At 35.1% G+C, this 19,389-nt stretch overlaps 1 protein-coding gene across 1 annotated transcript; it reads right to left on the bottom strand.

The window, feature by feature from the left end:
* Window positions 1-1,434: 1,434 nt before the first annotated feature.
* Window positions 1,435-18,934, bottom strand: LOC128557391 (uncharacterized). The gene is made up of 3 exons (XM_053544727.1): window positions 18,857-18,934; window positions 17,877-17,938; window positions 1,435-1,525 (listed from the first exon to the last, which is right to left on the bottom strand). The coding sequence occupies exons 1-3, from the start codon at window positions 18,932-18,934 to the stop codon at window positions 1,435-1,437; spliced, it is 231 nt and encodes a 76-aa protein (XP_053400702.1).
* Window positions 18,935-19,389: the final 455 nt, after the last annotated feature.

The raw sequence follows: 19,389 nt of genomic DNA, 5'->3' as shown, positions 1-19,389 counted from the left end.
AACATTTGTTGTACAAAATTGGTCATTCAGTTTTCTTCCGCATTCAAACAGATCACAATTACACATTCATAAACCTCAAAAATAAAGACACAATAGTAAAATGGATCATTTACATTTGCCATTGTTTCCATTTCTTTGTATTATAACTAATAACTTCTATTTACGTCGGTTAAATTTCAGCGGAGTGATGGGAAAATAAATATTTATCATACATACAAACTACAGAGATATCTATAAATACGGAAGAGCATAAGTGTCATGTGTATGTTGTTTATTTACTCGAATGTTTGACTAACTTAGTCGAAATATCGAGGTAAAATTGTAACTATTAATGTAAGATATGATATAGTGTATAAATTGTTGTATCATGCAGACGCAAGAAAAAATAATGTACAAAACAACTATAAATATGATTGGAACGTTAGAACACGAACGGCGTGAATCATTAGATAAACTTTTAATACGTTTTTATGTGCGATTTGTCTGCAATATTCTAGCGTCCTATTTTTGCGCCCGCTTTAAAACAAATTGACGTATTATGTCAAGACGCACGGGTCTGTTCGTCTGCAAGCCCGTCAGTCTATCTGTCGATCACATTTTGTTTGTAACTTTAGAATTGGGCCTGCTGTTTTACACACAAAGATTTTTAAAATTTCCACTATATATTAGGTCATAACTAAATATTCAAAGCAGTCATTTTGATTTTGCATATAAATAGATCGCAATGAGACGTTACGCAGATACCATAAACATGGTCAGTAAATCGAAGTTCAAGGTCAAAAATGGAGTTCAAATGTCAATGCATGTCCAGAGCAAAACCATTCGAGGTATTGAACTATAAACTTAGCATAATACATAGGTAAAATATGGCTAATCTTTACCTTTGGAAACTAGCAGTTTATTGTTCCATATTTACGTGTGGTGTATTTTTTGTAGTTTTTTCTGTATATTTTTCACTGCACAATTACAAAATATTTTAAAAAAACCTTTAAGCATGGCGACGTACTACTTACATCCTAGATCCAACACACACCACAAACATTCTGTCCCCAAACATACTAATTTGCACACCGCTTTCCGTCAAGCTTACTCATATACACAGTTACAAATGATATACAAAATATCGCAATATTCCAATACTTTATCTCGGCCAGCACAAGCATTCACATGAAACATTAAAAACCACAAATAATCTGCAAAACTCTGTCCAAATATATATAATTCGCAACAACAAACACCAACCCTGTAAATCAATTTAAAACACCTCAATAAAACACAAAACAACCCATCAACACACAAATTCAAACAACCAACCAAATTATAAACTTTAAATTCACAAAACAATACTACATTTCAACCGCCAACAACCAAAGTATCAACTTCAAGCAAAACCACAATTAAACAATCAAACAACCAAAATATTCGCCGAGCAAATCAACAATTATGTACAATGAAATGTACGCCACCAGTAAATATAGAAAAAATCTCTCCTTCAAAAATCAAGCCACCAATTGACTCTGACACACTTTATAACTGCATGTACAATATGCGACTTTCTCTCGCTAAAGTGTGACCAAAACATATAAACTCTCATAAAATTGTGTAAAATTTCAATTTACCTGTCAACATCTCTCCTGTCCTTTTTTGCCCACTCCCTCTCTATATATTGTAGTCATTATTTTATCAGCGAGGTTTAACATGCCGTATAATATAGCGACACATAGATACAGATACACTTGTTTTCAGCTGCAGTTTAAGCTAGTATACAGTAGAAATTTACAACTTCTGGTTTAACGCCCTTTTGCAACAAGCAACAAAGAATTATTCGGACAGCCCCCCAATCAAGAAAACACTCAACTGTTTTCCTAATACAAAGAATAATTCAATACGAATCCCTCAGGTATCAAGTCTACTCAGGTAATATGCACAGACGTTGTCTGTACCTTTGACAGCCTCAATTAAACTTGTAGTTTCTTGCAAAAAAATGCCAAACTCATATGGGACCGCTTTCAACTTACAGGCTTGAATGCAGGTCAAAGATGCATGATTCTGTTTTCAGTTCAAACTGTTAGATCCATACAAAGTAGTTGCGGAATTTCTTGATTCTAAAAACCATAGCTAGGCATTCCTTTTCTGTTACTGAGTAGTTCTTCCCCCGTTTCAAAAGCGTCCTGCTTGCCTGCTTGCATATGCAATAGGAACAAATCCGTCATCGAACCTTTGTAGAAGCGCTGCTCCAACCCCAGTATCCAAAGCATCGCACTGCAAGACAAATTGTTTGGAGAAGTCTGGCAAACGTTCTTCGGTTGACCTTTCTTTGTAAGGTCTGTCAAAGGGGCGGCAATCTCTGCGGCGGACCCGATGAATTGCCAATAGTAGCCCACAAAACCAAGGAATGACGTAAGTTGCTTCTTGGTTTATGGCCTCTCAGCATTACGTATCTTGTCCAAATTATCTTCTTCCATTAGCATCATGCCATTACCTACAATGTACCCAGTAAACGAAATACTTCCCTACCCAATCATACATTTCGATGGCTTTACTGTAAGTCTTGCCACCCGTATTCTGGTGAATATATTTGTTCACATCGTTACGTGTCTCTCCCAGGTTATGGTATGTCCAAGGACATCGTCCACGTAGTTATCTTAACCTTTTCTTCCAGCCAACAACTTTATCATCATTCGATTGAATGTTGCCCCAGAATTTATCACCCCAAACGGCACATTTCGTATCTGGTGACTACCTCTGGAGTCGAAAAGCTGTCATTTCTTCTCTTTGATCTGCAAATAACCCTTTTTAGTTATCTGTGTAAAGTATGTAGTTTCCTTGCAACGTCCGCAAATGTCCTCTATGTTACCACTAGTTCCGGTCCGAACCTCGTGATAGAATTAGCGCTGAAGCTATACAAAAGCGTTATATGATTCATTCGTTTTCAACAAGAACAACCGTGAGTTGTAATCTAGCCTTGCTTGCTTGTTCTAGACCCCATTTTATATATGTGGAGTTAGGAGAGGATTTTCTCCTTCTCTTTGCGTAATATAAAGTGTACTATCTAACACGTATCGGTGTCTCATCAATCAATTCAGTCTTATGTTCTTCAAAGTCAGTTGTACCTGGTACAATTGTGAATATATCTATAAATTCGACAAGCAGAACGTACATTTCTGCTTCTGCTCTCTCGACAGCTGCTCAAGTCGTAGGATATAGCGACACGTAGTACAGATAAACTTGTTTTCAAGCTGCAGTTTATGCGAGAAAACAGTAATAAATGTACAATCGTCTGTTGTAAACGCCGTTTGCAAAAAATGTAAAACCACCAAGATCTATTCTGACTGATACAAGTCAAATATTTCAATCATATGTATGTCAAGCGCATAACTTAATTACCATTCAATGGTCATTAAGATATTGACTTCAAACTTTATTATATGTAACTGTCTATGTTTGTTTGTTTGTTTTGGGTTTAACGCCATTTTTCGACAGTATTTCAGTCATGTAACGGCGGGCAGTTATCTAAACCATGTTCCTGGATTCTAAACCATACAAACCTTCTCCGCAAGTACGCAACTTCCCCACAGGGAATCAGAGGTGAGGACTAATGATTTCAGACACAATTGTCGTTTATATCAAAAAGTCAACGAGACATACGCCCCGCCCGAGGATCGAACTCACGACCCCGCGATCCGTAGACCAAGGCTCTACCTACTGAGCTAAGCGGGCGGGCTTAACTGGCTATGAGACGACGTAAAGAATGCATGTACAAGGTCGGTAAAACATGATCATGGTCACACAATATCAAAAATATCCTCTGAATTTTGTGTCCAGAATACAATTTAAAAACTGTTCATCGTATCGACTAAAAGGAATTTAATTTATTTGAATACAAGTGAGTGGTGAAAAGACTATTTAAGGACTAAATCAACATTACTCTAAACACACATATTAATACACATCCATTGACACCTCCCCATCCCGCTCCATGTTTTGCCTTAATATACCATTATCTTCGCTGCACAAAATTCTCAGCCTCTCAATCACCGTCATATAACATACCACCACGGAAACACATACCCAAACAATTTTTCTTTAAATTTCCTTCCTGTAACTACGAAAGTATATTGCTTCGCTTTGCGGAGCTCTTGCAAATTCTCCAATACCACCGATAAAATGTTGTTTTCTTTTTGACCTTATTCCTACATTTCTGATACAGCATAGGAGTTGCTATTTGTTCCCGATTCACCGTTTATATCTGTTCAAAGTTTGTTTTCAAGTGCTGATTTACCAAACAAATTGCCTTCCAAACATTCTATTGTAAAGCAAACTTCTCATTTAACTTGTAGTCAGAAGGTAGTTCTGCGCGTTTGATAAACAGGAGAAATGTTGCAACGTCATTATCCGGATGTTGTAAAATTAAACACTGACCCGGCATATGGACATAAAAATTGTTTTATGAATGGCAACCAATGAGTGCATTATTAAAAATACAACGTTTTACATAAAATATGATATTGAAATGTTTGACAAACTAAGAAATTCCTAAATCAGCCCGCCTGGATCTCTAGAATGATTGGCAAATAATTAACAACAACAACACATAGACTTATAGATTTATTTCACATATTAAAGAAAATATTGTTTATTTACGAGGTAACGCTGTCATTTTTAAAAGGGAATGTCCAAATTCCCAATTAAAATATCCAAAATATGGCCAATTATACCCCTGCGAAATAAATGACCTTATTTTACCTCTGATGATAAAAGACAACAACAAACAGCGTATACTTTTTAAATAGTTTATTTCAATTAAATTAAAAGTCATTTAATCTTGAAAATCTAATAACCAACATAGACATTAATTATACATAATTTATATCATTTGGTTAAGCCACATAACAACTGAGCTAAATGTTAGTGTTTCGGTTACCAACTGTTAAGAAGCCAGCTTAACAATAACTATCTGTAACAATATAATTGTTATGCTGCCTAACAAAATCATATCATGAAAAATTTTACCAGTCTTTTTAAATCTTTCTTAAACAGGATTTGATCGCAAGCGGAATTTTTCTAGTTGTAAAATTATATTTCGAGAGCCTAAAGACAAGTTAGCTCAAGAATCGTTAAGCCGCTTAACATAATCTTATCACAACATCGATGTAACAGCGATGTTAGCAATAAGACAGAATCATTCTGGTGGAAGCCTTATTTTCGAAACATGCAGTAAAGAGCTAAAATGTGTTCGGCCGGCTTAACAAAGAGACATACACAGTATCTTGAAATACTGAAACAAATATGGTAGAGACCATGCACTTCTTACAATTTGTTAAGCTGGCATAACGAATTAATTAAAGAAATAAATAAATAGCTAACATTTGTTTGGCCGGCTTAACAATGAAACATGTTTAGTTTATCGAAACATATATGGTAGAAACTATAATGCATTTCTTACAAATTGTTAAGCTGGCATAACAAATTAACTTGTGATAAAGCACTTGATATAATACAGTCAATGCAGAAAAAATTAAAAGAAGCTTACATTGTTCGGACGGCTTAACAATGAAACTATGTTTATTTGATCAAAACAAATATGGTAAAACCATAATGCTTTTTTCTTACAAATTGTTAAGGCATAACAAATTAACTCGTGATAAAAGCAACTTGATATAAAACAGTTTCTCATACAGAAGTAATTAAAAGAGCTTACATTTGTTTCGCCGGCTTAACAATGAAACATATTCGCTTTATCGAAACATATATGTAAGAACTGAATGCATTTCTACAATTGTTAAGCTGGCATAACAAATTAACATCGTGATAAAGCACTTGATATAAAACAGTTCTATACAGAAATAATTAAAAGAGCTTACCTTTGTTCGGCGGGCCGGCTTAACAATGAAACAAGTATTTAGTTTATCGAAACATATATGGTAGAAACTGTAATGCAATTTCTACAATTGTTAAGCAGGCATAACAAATAACTTGTATAAAGCCCTTGATAAAAAACATTCGAGTACAGAATAAACCAAAGAGCTGACATTTGTTCAGCCGCCTAAAACTATTTTAAGTTTGAATCAAATCCATTCAGTAATAACAGAGACAGAGTGAAAGTGCATCAAAACTTTAACCTAAAATTCTAAGTAAAAAGGGGGAATAATTAATAAAAAATTGGTGCCAGAGTTATGCACCTTGCGTCATATGGTGTGGGCGATGATGTTGAACAACTATTTTAAGTTTGAATCAAATTCATTTAGTATTACAGAGACAGAGTGAAAGTGCATCAAAACTTAACCTAAAATTCTAAGTAAAAAAGGGGAAATAATCATGAAAAATTTGTCCCTCCCAGAGTTATCCACCTGCATCATATGATAAGGGGTAATGATGTTTGAACAATTGTTTAAGTTTGAATCAGATCCATTCAGGAATAACAAGATAGGTGAAAGTCCTAAAACTTTAAAACCTGAAATTCTAAGTAAAAAGGGAATACTCATAAAAAATTGTGCCAGAGTTATACATCTTGTGTCAATGATGTGGGTGATTATGCGAACAACTATTTTTAAGTTGACTCAAATCCATTCAGTAATAACAAGGTGATGAAAGTGCACCAAAACTTAACCTGAAATTTCCTAAGTAAAAAAGGAGAATAAATTATGAAAAAATGGTGGCATAGTTATGCATCTTTGTGTCATATGATGTGGGTGATGATCTGAACAACTCATTTTAATTTGAATCAAATCCATTCAGTAATAACAAGTAGGAGTGAAAGGTGCACCAAAACTTTAACCTGACTTCTAAGTAAAAAGGAGAATAATCATGAAAAAATGGTGGGCAGAGTTATCATCTTGTGGTCATATATGGGGTGATATGCTGACAACTATTTAAGTTTGAATCAAATCCATTCAGTAATAACAAGAGGGAGAGAGATAGGGCACATCAAACTTTTAAACTGAAATTCTAAGGAAAAGCGGGAATCAAATTGGAATCAAATCCATCAAGTAATTACAGAGAATATCTTGAAAAAAAGACAGTGCACAAAACTTTAACCAAGGTGGGGACGCGGAAAAGACGCCGACGCCGACGCCGACACCGAGCGAGTAGGATAGCGCTCCTTATACTTCGTATAGTGCGAGCTAATAAAATTTAGAACTAATACTGTAAATGTTTTTAAATATTAAGCGAGTACTAATTTTTCGCGCTATTGCTGGATCGGGCATGTGCTAAATCATGTCTACACTAATAATAGACTGAAATGAAAGGCTTTAAAAAAGTGGCTATTTATAGTATGAAAATAACATTATCACAATGCAACAGAACACAGAGAAATATAGATACAAATGTACGAATTGTGTAAATTACGACGACAATAACTGCATTTCTAACTATTAGTCGGCAAAATGTTTTGAATAGAATAATTAACCTGTGGAATATTTGTACAAAAGTCATATCCAATTTGTAAATTAAAGCTGCTTTTTCCTACCACTTCCATAAACATGTGTATAACACCTCGGAGTAATTGCCATTTGTCCAGTATCGCAAATAACAATCTTAACATATACCATTATACGCATTGAAAACCAAGTTGCAAATTTAAAACAAACAATTATCAGCAATTCTTACTGTGGTACGTGTACAAATTTACAGCATACAGATAACACTAATCAAAAACGAATGTAGATTATATGTCATACTGTAGACTATGCATTTTTATGTGCTGCTTGTCGATTTCATTACAATACCATAATTTACGCTTGGTGATTACTGCGCTAATACAACTACGCGCCAAATAGATCCGTAACTCCTCAATTCCAGGCGTATGCGCTAATATAAATACACTTACAGAAACATTTGATATATTTGAAATATACACTGTTTATGAGAGCTTTTCTGAGAGCATGAATAAGTCCAACAGATCCAAAACGAAAGAGCTACTTTTCGACGCTTTTCATTATTTATTTTTTTCAATTAAATGTAAAGAATAGTTACTGTTCTAATGTTTATTCCCTTTCTTAAAATCCATATTAGCAATTTACCTTCCCGGACAGTATTTTAGTAGGATTATTGTGTAATGTTCTCTGTCACATTTTTTTCATAGAAATGCAAACAGTTTAGATATGAAAAACTCCATGTATGTTTTAGATATTTTATAAATTGTTATTCCTTTTTGTTGTTTGCAGTATTTTACCGCTTACGACAAGTAGTAACGAACAGGGAAATAAAAACAAAACCATTTTTGCGGCTTGTTACTTCTTGTACGAACTGGTTAGCTAGCTGGAATCCAGCATACCAGGAACGATAACTGTCTGAGGCTATTTGTCAGAATTATATCTATTCATTAGAAATTAGTAGTTTAGTATTTAGTATTTCGTGGTTAAATATTTTGCGTAGGTCATGTTTCTTTAATGCTTTAAGATTTATAGCCTTTTTAGCTCTTAACACGTTATCATTTGCAGGTGATTTTAGTATTAGGCAAATAGCCATAGCTCTCTCATACATATTTTAAAAATGCCCTTTTTGTACTGAGAAAATTGGTGATGAGGTTTAAGATTTAAAACTCTGTTTTTCGTGGATGTTCCAAGTTTCTTTTTTGTCATATTAATCTATCATATTTGTTAAAAGCTAACTAAAAGACGTTTGTGGTAAAGTCTGTATGCTCAGCCTTCTGTATCAATAATGGAAACTTTCAAGAAAGATCGAAACTCAGTACCATTGTTTTCTTGTCTAACTAGTTTTTCTTTCCCTTATATCATTCTCGTTTCAAACTATTTTTCATTAAAATTACAAACACTATTTCTCTTTAAAAACGGCATGTTTTTTGCGCATCCGCATATTAAGCAAATAATAAGTTCAGATCTTACTGAAATAACTATTTGATTCTAACATAGTTGTACTAAAGTAGAAAGTCTTACATGGGATAAAGTGAAACCTCTGTTTTTCATCTTTAAAAAGTTGAATGTTAGGGATAGGGAAACTGAAGTAGGGGTGCTGTTGCCTGCTTTTCCACGAGAAAAAAATGAGGGGAACAATTGGGACTATTACATCGAAAACAAGAAGCCATATAAATGCCTAACCAATTAGTTTTAGAAAACGGCTTACAGACTTAAATGTACTGACCAGTTTATGATATTTGTTCTAACTTCTTGCAATCGGTTATTGATCGAAATTTACTTTCTATGTATACTGAACAAAAGTATTTAGATTATTATATATAACGTATCAAACTTTCAAAAATATCAGATCAAGGAAATATCTGCTTCCGGAATAAAAGAGGATCTACGTCTGTCCCGCTTTTTTGCCGCTATAATGGCTTTTTACCGGTGAAAATCACAGCAAAAATTGAAGAAATCGCAGACCACAGCAACAGAAAGTCTAAATTTTGTTTATCTACGAACAAAATTCCAAATAAAATTTACAAATTCTGTTCATTTCTCACATTTTTCAATGCAATTTGGAATTTTGTTCGACGTACGAACAAATCCTGGCTGTTCGACATAGAACAATAATCCATATTCGTATATTTTTCAGTTTCTGACATGCTGTTCAAACAGCTCAGGTTTGTTTTATCGTACGTCCGAACAAAATTCCAAAATAGCTTTACAAATGTCTTTTTCATTTCTCACACTATCATTTGTCGTAATGCGCTTGAACAGCCGGATTTGTTCGTACGTACAACAAATGAGAGAACTTGAAAAAGAATTTAATCCTTAAAAAAAAAATGCAATATGGATTTTGTTCGTACTATAACAAATCCTGTCCATATTATTATTTCAATTCTGATATTCGTTCAAACAGCCCAGATTTGTCGGACAAATCCTGTCCATAATATTTTTCATCTGATATCTGTTCAAACAGCCCCAGATTTGGTCGGACGTACGAAATAAAATTCCAAACTGGCTTAAAATTTCTTTTCATTTCGCACTAACCCCCAGTTGTTCGTACTACGAAACAGTCTGATTTGTTCGTACGTACAACAAAATGAGAGAACGAAAAACAATTTATTTCTTAAAAAATGCAATTTGGAAATTTTGTTCGTACGTACGAACAAATCCTGTCCCATATATTTTTTCAATTCTGATATTCTGTTCAACAGAGCCCAATTTGTTTCGGAACGTACGAACAAATTCCAAGCGGCTTTAAAAGTTCTTTTTCATTTCTCACTAACATTTGTTCGTACGAAACGAACGACCCTGGATTTGTTCGTACGTACGAACAAATGAGAGAACTGAAAAAGATTTATTTCTTAAAAAGAAATGCAAACTTTGAATTTTGTCAGGACGTACGAAAAATCCTGTCCATATTATTTTTTCAATTCTGATATTCTGTTCGAACAAAACCCTGTCCATATTATTTTTCAATTCTGATATTCTGTCGAACAACCCAGATTTGTTCGACGTACGAACAAAATTCCCAACAGTTTAAAAATTCTTTCATTTCTCACTATCAATTGTTCGTACATACGACAACGTGGGGTGCGGCTGACGTACGAACAAATGAGAGAACTGAAAAAGAATTTATTCTTTAAAAATGCATTTGGAATTTTGTTTCGACGTATGAACAAATCCTGTCCATATTTTTTCAATTCTGAAATTCAGTTCAAATAGCCCAGATTTGTTCGGACGTACGAACAAAATACCAAACTGCTTTAAAAAATTATTTTTCATTTCCTCACTATCATTTGTTGCATATGTACGAACAAAAGAGAGAACTGAAAAAGAATTCTTATGTCTTAAAAAGAAGCATTTGGAATTTTCTCGAATACGACAAATCCTTCCATATTATTTTTTTCAATTCTGATACATTCTGTTCGAACAGAGACCCAGATTTGTTCGGACTACGAACAATTCCAAACTGCATTTAAAAATTTTTTTTTCAATCACAATCATTTGGACAAATGAGCATCCTGCATTTGTACGAACGTATGAACAAATGAAGAAATGAAAAAGAATTAACTTTAAAAAAAAAAATCAATTTGCAATTTTGGTTCAAGACTAACAACATTTTCCAAATTGTAATTAAATTCTTTTTCATTTCCTCTTAATTCATTTGTTTCGTACGTACGAACCAATGAAGAAAAAGAAAAAGAAAATTTAATTTAAAAAAAATTACAATTTGAGAATTTTTTTCTGTTTGTCTGGATTTGTTTGTACGCATTTGAAAAATATCCAAATATGAACAATGTGAAACGGAATAAGAATCTGTATACTTTGGAATATTGTTCGTAATATATGACAAATGCCAACTTAATATCATTTGCAAAAAATACAAAATTCAACTGAAAATTTTCAACACATATTATAAAATATCTTTATTAAAAAAATACCAAAAACAAATACTTATGAACATAATAATAATAAACAAAAGTCTAACATAATAAACAAAGTGCCAGAATGTCACAATATACGCCCGTCACAGCAAATTTTCTTTACACTAGACCAGTCTTTGCAAATGGAATTTTAAGTTTGTGGTAGTGATTATTGTAATTCTTCTGTTTGTCTAAATCAACACCAAAACTCCTTACCAGGTAAAGATACCTAAAAAATTCCACCTAAAATTGAAAGTACAGCTATGTTGTACCACAGAAAAGTGTCTTGTTAATCCTACGGTCAATTATAAACCAAGTACAATATATGTTATTTGTAGTAACCACTAAGGGAAGTTAAATCTTAAAAAAAAAAATCCAAAAAAAAAAAGAAAATCCAAAAAAAAATTGTAAGTCACAAAACTATTTAACCAGGAAGAGATTTGTCAAATACACCTCAAAATTTGATTAGCATGCATGTTGTATACTACAAGAAAATTGTCACGCTTTTCCTTACTACTAGTAATGCCGCAGTTACAATATAGCAATTTACAGTAACAACAAAGGGGAAGTAATCTAAAGAAAGAAACTGTCATGACACTTCTCTCATGATGGTGTATAATTGTGCCAAGTTACATCAACAGTCCCTCCTTGCATAAGAAGAATGCTCCGGACAAAGTCCATTCTTGTATCTGACATTGGCCCTCTAAGTGGACCCTTGACCTAAGACCTAAGGGACCTGGTTCTGCGCAGACACTCGTCTCGAGGTGGTGATAATTGAGCCAAGTTATAATAAAAATCCCTCCTATGCATGAAAAAGAAATGCCTCCGGACAATTTTCATTCTTGTATCCTTTGACCTCTACGTGTGACCTTGACCTTAGACCTAGAGAGACCAGGTTCTTGCACATGGACACTCCGGCTCATGATGGTGAACATATGTGACAACTTATATGAAAATTCCTCTATGCATAGAAGAAAAATGCTCCCGGAAAAAGTTTTCATCTTGTTATCTTTGACACTTCAACGTGTGACCATTGACCTTAAGACCTCGGGACCTGGTTCTCCTTGCGCATGACACTCCTTCTCATGATGATAACAATTGTGCCAACTTTTCATCAAATCCCTCAGTGCAAGAGAAGATTATGCTCCGGACAAAGCATTCTTGAATTTGAATTTCTTCTTTTGATGACCTCTAAGTGTGACCTTGACCTTAGACCTATGGCATGGTTCTTGCGCTGACACTCCGCCTCATGGTGTGAAATTTGTGACAATAACTCAAATCCCTATATGCAAGAAGAAGATATGCTCTGGACAAAGTTTTTCATTCTGTATTCCTTTGACCTCTAAGTGTGACCTTGACCTTAGACCTAGGGACCTGGTTTCTTGCCAAGACCCTCCGCTACATGATGATGAACAATTTGCGCAACTTTCCATCAAAATCCCTCCATGAATGAAAAGATAGCTCCCGACGAAAGTCATTCTTGAATTAGACTTTGACCTCTAAGTGTGAACCTTGACCTAGACCTAAGGACCTGGTTCTTGTGCACGACACTCCGTCTCATGATGGTGAACAACTGTGCCAAGTTTTTCATCAAAATCCCTCCATGCATGTAGAAGATCTATACCCGGAGAAAAGTCTCTGTGGACGCCGCCCGCCCACCAGTGCGTTTCCCATAATACGTCCCGTTTTTCAAACGGCGGTATAAAAAGGATTAGCAAAGAAAACAAGAGCACCGCAATGCAGGGCAATATACACAGAAAACAAAGTCACATGACCATTGACTTGACCCCTAAGGTTGTGACCTTGCCCTTAAAGAAAGTCATCCGAAACATGTGCTCTGTAACATTTCCATGTGATACAAGTTTTGCAAGTTTTGGTAAAATCAAATCATAAATGAAGCTGCTATTGTGCAGACAAGTCAAAATAGCTAATTTTGCCCGTTTCAGCCATAACTCTGGAGCCCATTATGGGATCGAGTGGCCGGTTCAAGAAAGGAAACGAATCTTATGGTGAACACAAGTTTTTTGTGCAAGTTTGATTAAATTCAAATCAAAATGAAGCTGCTATTGTGCAGACAATGTCAAAATAGCTAATTCAGGCCCATTCAGGGGCCATCACTCTGGAAACCCATAATGGAATCTCGCCATTCAAGAAAGAACCAAGTCATATGTGATACAAGTATTGTGCAAGTTTGGTTATAATAAATCATAAATGATGCTGCCATTGTGCAACAAGGTCAAAATAGCTAATTCTGCCCTTTTCAGGGGCCATAACTCGAAACCCAATAATGTCTCGCCAGTTCAGAAAAGGAATCAAGATCTACCGGTGATACAAGTTGTTGCCAGTTTTGGTTAAAATCAAATCATAAAATAAAGCTTGCTATTGTTCAACAAGTCCAAATAGCTAATTTTGGAGCCTTTCCGGGCCACGTAACTCTGGAAACCCATAATGGATCTGGCCAGTTCCAAGAAAGGAACCGTGATCTTATGTGATGCAGTTTGTGGCAAGTTTGGTTAAAATAAAATCATAATGAAAACCATTGTCGTGCAGACATAGAAATTGTTGCGCACGTCCGCACTGACGGACGAAGGGTGATCACCAAACTCACCTTGTCACTATGTACAGGTGGAGCTAAAAAAGAAATGTAAAAAACTTCAACTAAGTGGGGCCGCGGAAAGACCCAATGACAGGTCGGGTAGATTGCCCCTCCTTATCTTCGTAACTTTGAGCTCAAAATTATATACAATAAAATAATGCCCCTCATGTAAATGTTACAGTAAAACATATTCTGTATTGTAGACAGTAATATCAAATAAAAACAATGACATATTACAATTCCAAAAATGAAATGAATTCTTTAAACATTTTTGGTAGGGGGTCACCTAACGAGAATAAGGATAATTCCTGTTACGTTTGGTGTAAATATGCCCGTGATTTTTGAAGTAAATTTTTTACAAATTGTTGACCGATGGATAACCCCATGAAGGAAATAGAGCATTTACAAAAGCTCCACCAATGAAGTGGTTACAAGAATTTAATAAGAAAGTTGCAAAATTTCCAGCAAACAGCTACCATTTGGCAGTTTTCTCTAAAACAAGAGGGTCATGAACCCAGGATCGCGCACCTGATATTATGACTACATGTTTCAACTGTCAAACTGATGATCTTTAGAAATTTTTTTGAAGATTCGCAGGTGGATTTTCAGTAACCCCCGGGGGCGGGCTCATGGACCCCCGGGGTCTATGATTTGCACAAATTTTGTAGAATCCTACTAGGCAATGCTACAGTCAAATATCTAAGATCAGGCCTTCTGTTTATTTTTTAGAATAGTCTTTGAAGATTTTCTAAATAAAATCAAGTGACCCCTGGGCGGGTCAATTTTGACCTGGGGGTCATGAATTTGAACCAAAGTTTGTAGAGGTCTACTAGCAATGCTACATGTCAAATATCTAGGCACTAGGCCGTCTGGTTTATTTTAGAATATTTAGAAGATTTTTCTATGTACAATCAAAGTAACCCCATGGGGCGGGGGTCATTTGACCCTGGGTCATGAATTTGAACAAATTTTGTCAGAAGTCTACTAGGCATGCCTTTCATGACAATATCTAAGAAAGATCTAGGCCTCTGTTTATTTTTAGAAAACCATTTTTGAAGAATTTCCTATCTAAAATCCAGACCCCTGGGGCGGTCAATTTTTGACCCTGGGGTCATGATTTGAACACATTTTGTAGATGTCCACTAGGCAATGCTACATTCAAATATCTAAGCTCTAGCCTTCTGGTTTATTTTTCTTCAAAAATTTGAATATTTCCCAATAGAAATCTATGGAAAATCAAGTACCCTGAGCGGGTCCAATTTGAACAACTTTATTAGAGTTGGTCCACTAGGCAATGCTACATGTCAAATATCTAAGCTCTAGGGCTTCTGGTTTTTGAAAGACGATTTTTAAGATTTCTCTGTAAAATCACGTGACCCCTGGGGCGGGGTCATTTTTGACCGCCGGGGACATGATTTGAACAAATTTGGAAGAGGTCCCTAGGCAATGCCTTCACAACCAAATATCTAAGCTCTAGGCTTTTCTTGTTTTGAGAAGAAATTTTTAAAAAGTTTTTCCTTTCGTTTCTGCATGGAATGCATTGCTTCGAACACTTTTTGTAGCAGCCTTCACCCAAGGAACATTCATGTGAATTTTTGATGAAATTGGCCTAGCGGTTTAATGAGGAGATGTCGTATTAAAAGTAAAAGTTTACGGACGGGACGCCGACGCCGGACGGTGAGTGATCAGAAAGCTCACCCTGACCTTCAGCTCTGTTGAGCTAAAAAAAAGTGGCTATAACTTTCTGAGGCCCAGTTGAAGGCCCTGCAATATAAATACACTTTTTTACCTACAAAAGCTCTTCACACATACTTTATGTAAATTTACTTAAAGGATGAAATGCTATAACAATCATACTAAATGAAACATTTTTTGAAGTAACCCGAGAAAATATTAGAACCGTAAAAAATTGTTTTTTCAAGTACCAGTAGAGTGAATCATCAAGTTTGAACACATTCTCGGAAGCTCAAGTCACAATTTATATTTAAATCCCTTGCTTCCTATGTGTTCGAAAACGAAATGACAACCTTAGGTTTTCAGACAGACTAAACATGATGAACTGAATAAAAAATAAAATCACACAAGAAACTTGCATACAGTTAAATATTTTCAAAGTAATATACCAAATGGCAATATACTGTTCTTTCATTGCAATCTTCTAGTCTTACACAGTAAAAACACAATTATGTGATAAGTATTGTATAAGCAGTACAAACATATATTACCGTCATACAGTTTCTCAGGGTTGCAACTTAGTTGAGAAAATGAAATTCCAAACTAGATCCTAACTTTTTTTCCCCTGAACTCAACTGCACTTTTTCAATGAAAACCAATACAGGGCTCCAGATAATATTGTTGCCCTATGAAGTGTTTACTCATCATAATTTGTGATGAGTACACAAAAATGGTAAAATCTGAAATTTACTTGAGTACTATTACTCCTGAAAAATTTGTTAATGTAAAAAAACAAATAAAGGAAAACGGTTTTATAACATAAATAAATTTATAATTAGGTGTAACACACCCATGAATTTGTTTGCAGTTCAGTTTAAATTCAGCATTCAAGTTTTTGCTTTTTTGTCTCCTTTGGGTTTAACTTTGGGGCTTACAAGTACAATACTAATATAGCTTTAAATCTGTTTTAATGATCGTTCTTCTTTGTTTAAAGAGCGTATGTTGTTCCACATTTCACAATCTTAGATCGACCAGTGCTTAGAATGCTGACTTATGCTTGTTACGTAAAGACATAAGATGATCAAGAGTTTGTTTACGCTAGTAAATAGGCATTCAGAGTTTCTGCAATTTCTTATAACGTTTTTATACGCTTAAAATGTCGCACATGCGTATTTGCATTATTTCAAAAAGCGAAATATTACAACTAATCCCATCTTATCTGGAGCCCTGCCAATATTTTTGCGGCTGTTTCTCCATCTAAGCCGTCCACATCCTTGCTTTATATTTCACCTTGACCTAGTTATAAAACCCGATTACACAAAATCATCTCGTCCTAATTTTATTTGGGGTAACATTTCTACCAAGTTTCATTATGATTGAGCCAAAAATTGTGACCTCAAGAGTGTTTACAAGCTTTTCCTTTGATTTTAGACCGTGACCCTAGCTTTGATCCCAGATGAACCCATTTCGAACACGTCACAAGATTTTATCGCGTAACATTCTGACCAAGTATCATTAAGATTAGACCAAAATTGTGACATCTAGAGTGTTAACAGTCAAATTGTTGACGACGACAGACACAGGGCGATCACAAAAGCTCACCTTTGAGCACTTTGTGCTAAGTTTAGCTAAAAATCTTTCAGCTAGGTTTGAGTTTATATGGCTCATAAATGTCAAAGGAGTCCTCAAGGAGACCATTCCTATAACCCCAACTGTGTTTAAAATGCGAGATGACCTATAATAATGCACAGATAAAATCCATCAATCATTCCCGAAAAGAGTCGATTAATGTTTTTATTTAATTTTCCCCTAAATTAGCAACCCTATAAGAAGGGCATTTTACATCTATCTCAACTATTTTCCTATAACATCTTTAAGTACTCTCCTAAAATATGCTTTTCTTTTCAACTTTCTCTTTGTTGAAAACAAAGAATTAAATCAACTTATCTGCCTTATCAATGACCAAAGCCTTCATGAGCACCAATAAAAACAAAAAATGCACATTCCTCTATTTTCCATAAACATGTCAAGTAAATTATACTTCTCCATATTCCATAGTCGTCATTAGAATCGTCTCATACCTTAAATTCTTACTTGAATTGAAAGGACTACTTCTCCATATGTTTTGTTTTAAATGGAGGGTTATTCATGACTATTGCATAGTTTTTGATCGTAAAACAAAATTAAGTCCCTTTCAGAAACGGCGATATATTGGTGGAGTCCGTATCTTGTTGTAGAACTTGCCTCAGTGGGATTCTTGTCAAATGTGCTTGTTTGAATCAATCCCTTCGAGAAAAATGCAATGCAAGATACTGTTCTCCTTTGAAGTTGTTAGGATAGGTCCACGTTTCTTTTCCGCTTTGAGACTTCACCATCTGCAATAGATGAACAGTTTCTGCATATTCTTGAAATTCATAGATGTATAAGAAGCAACAACGTTTTAGTTTTCAGGTCCCTGTGAATCTTGAACCTTTGATCCAGTGACCTCAAAATCAAATAGGTCATGTCCACATTAAGACCAATAAACCTATTAAGTTTCCAAGTCTAGGTTTATAACCCCTTCACCAGTTTTACAGAAACCATTTTTTAATGTTCAGGTCCCTGTGAGCTTGACATTTGACCCGTGACCACAAAATCAATGAGGACTAGGAGTCATCTACCCACTCAAGACCACTAAACCTGTGAAGTTCCAGGTACTAGGTGAATGCCTTCTCTATTTAATGAGAGAAAATCAATTTTTAAAGTTCATGTCCCTGTGGCCTTGACCTTTTAACCCATGACCCCAAAATCAATAGGGCATCTACTCATCAAGACCAATGTACTAAAGTCAGTGAAAACCCTTCTCCATTTATTGACTGAGCGAAACCATTAGCACTGTTCAGATCCCATGTGACCTTGACCTTTGACCAAGGACCCCAAAACACCAAGTATAACCTTCTGACCATATTAACGTGAAGATATGGTCATAAATGTGACCCTCTAGCGTGTATAACAAGCATTTCATTTTGATTTTAACTGGTGACCTAGTTTGTGCCCCACATGACCCAGATTCGAAGCTGACCTAATGAACATAAAGAATTAACATTCCTGACCAAGTTCATGGAAGATACAGTCATTAATGTGGCCTCTATAATGTTAACCAAGATTTATCTTTTGATTTGACCTGATGACCTAGTTTCTGACCAACACCTGAACCAAGATTTAAAATAGACAAGTCTAAAAATTATCAAGATTAACAAGTTTTATTATGATATATATTATGGTCATAATATGGCCTCTAAGTGTTAACTAGCATATTTTCCTTTAATTTTATTTAGTGGACCCAGATACGAACTAAAGATCAAAAGATTAACATTCTGACCAAGTTTCATGAAGATAATTAAGATTTGTCATACTGTGGCCTCTAGAATTGTAACAACATTATCTCTGATTTGACCTGGCCGACCTATTTTTTGACCCCACCTGACCCAGATGATCTTGGACCTGAGATCATTAAAGACTCTCAGACCAACCTTTTAACCTTAACTTGTCACTGAAATCATGAAAAGTCCTTAATGTAGTTCCTGTCCTTTGGACTTAGATATTTTTTCTGAGGACCTCTTGTCCTAAGTGCAGTGAAAACAGGTGAGCGATATATGCCATCATGGCCCTCTTGGTTTCTTCTCCTTATCTCTTATTTACTTGACGGATTTCGGATTCGTACTAATTTGTATGGTTATTTCTCACATCACCCACATCATCTGACATAAGATCCATATCATTGCACCAATATTTGTATGATTTATAAATCCCGCCTTTCCACTTAGATTTTCAGTTAAAGTTTAGG

The sequence above is a fragment of the Mercenaria mercenaria genome, chromosome 5, assembly GCF_021730395.1.
Source record: "Mercenaria mercenaria strain notata chromosome 5, MADL_Memer_1, whole genome shotgun sequence".
NCBI lineage: Eukaryota > Metazoa > Mollusca > Bivalvia > Venerida > Veneridae > Mercenaria > Mercenaria mercenaria.
The sequence above is the reverse complement of the archived record's forward strand: the minus strand, read 5'-3'. Positions and strand labels throughout refer to the sequence as shown.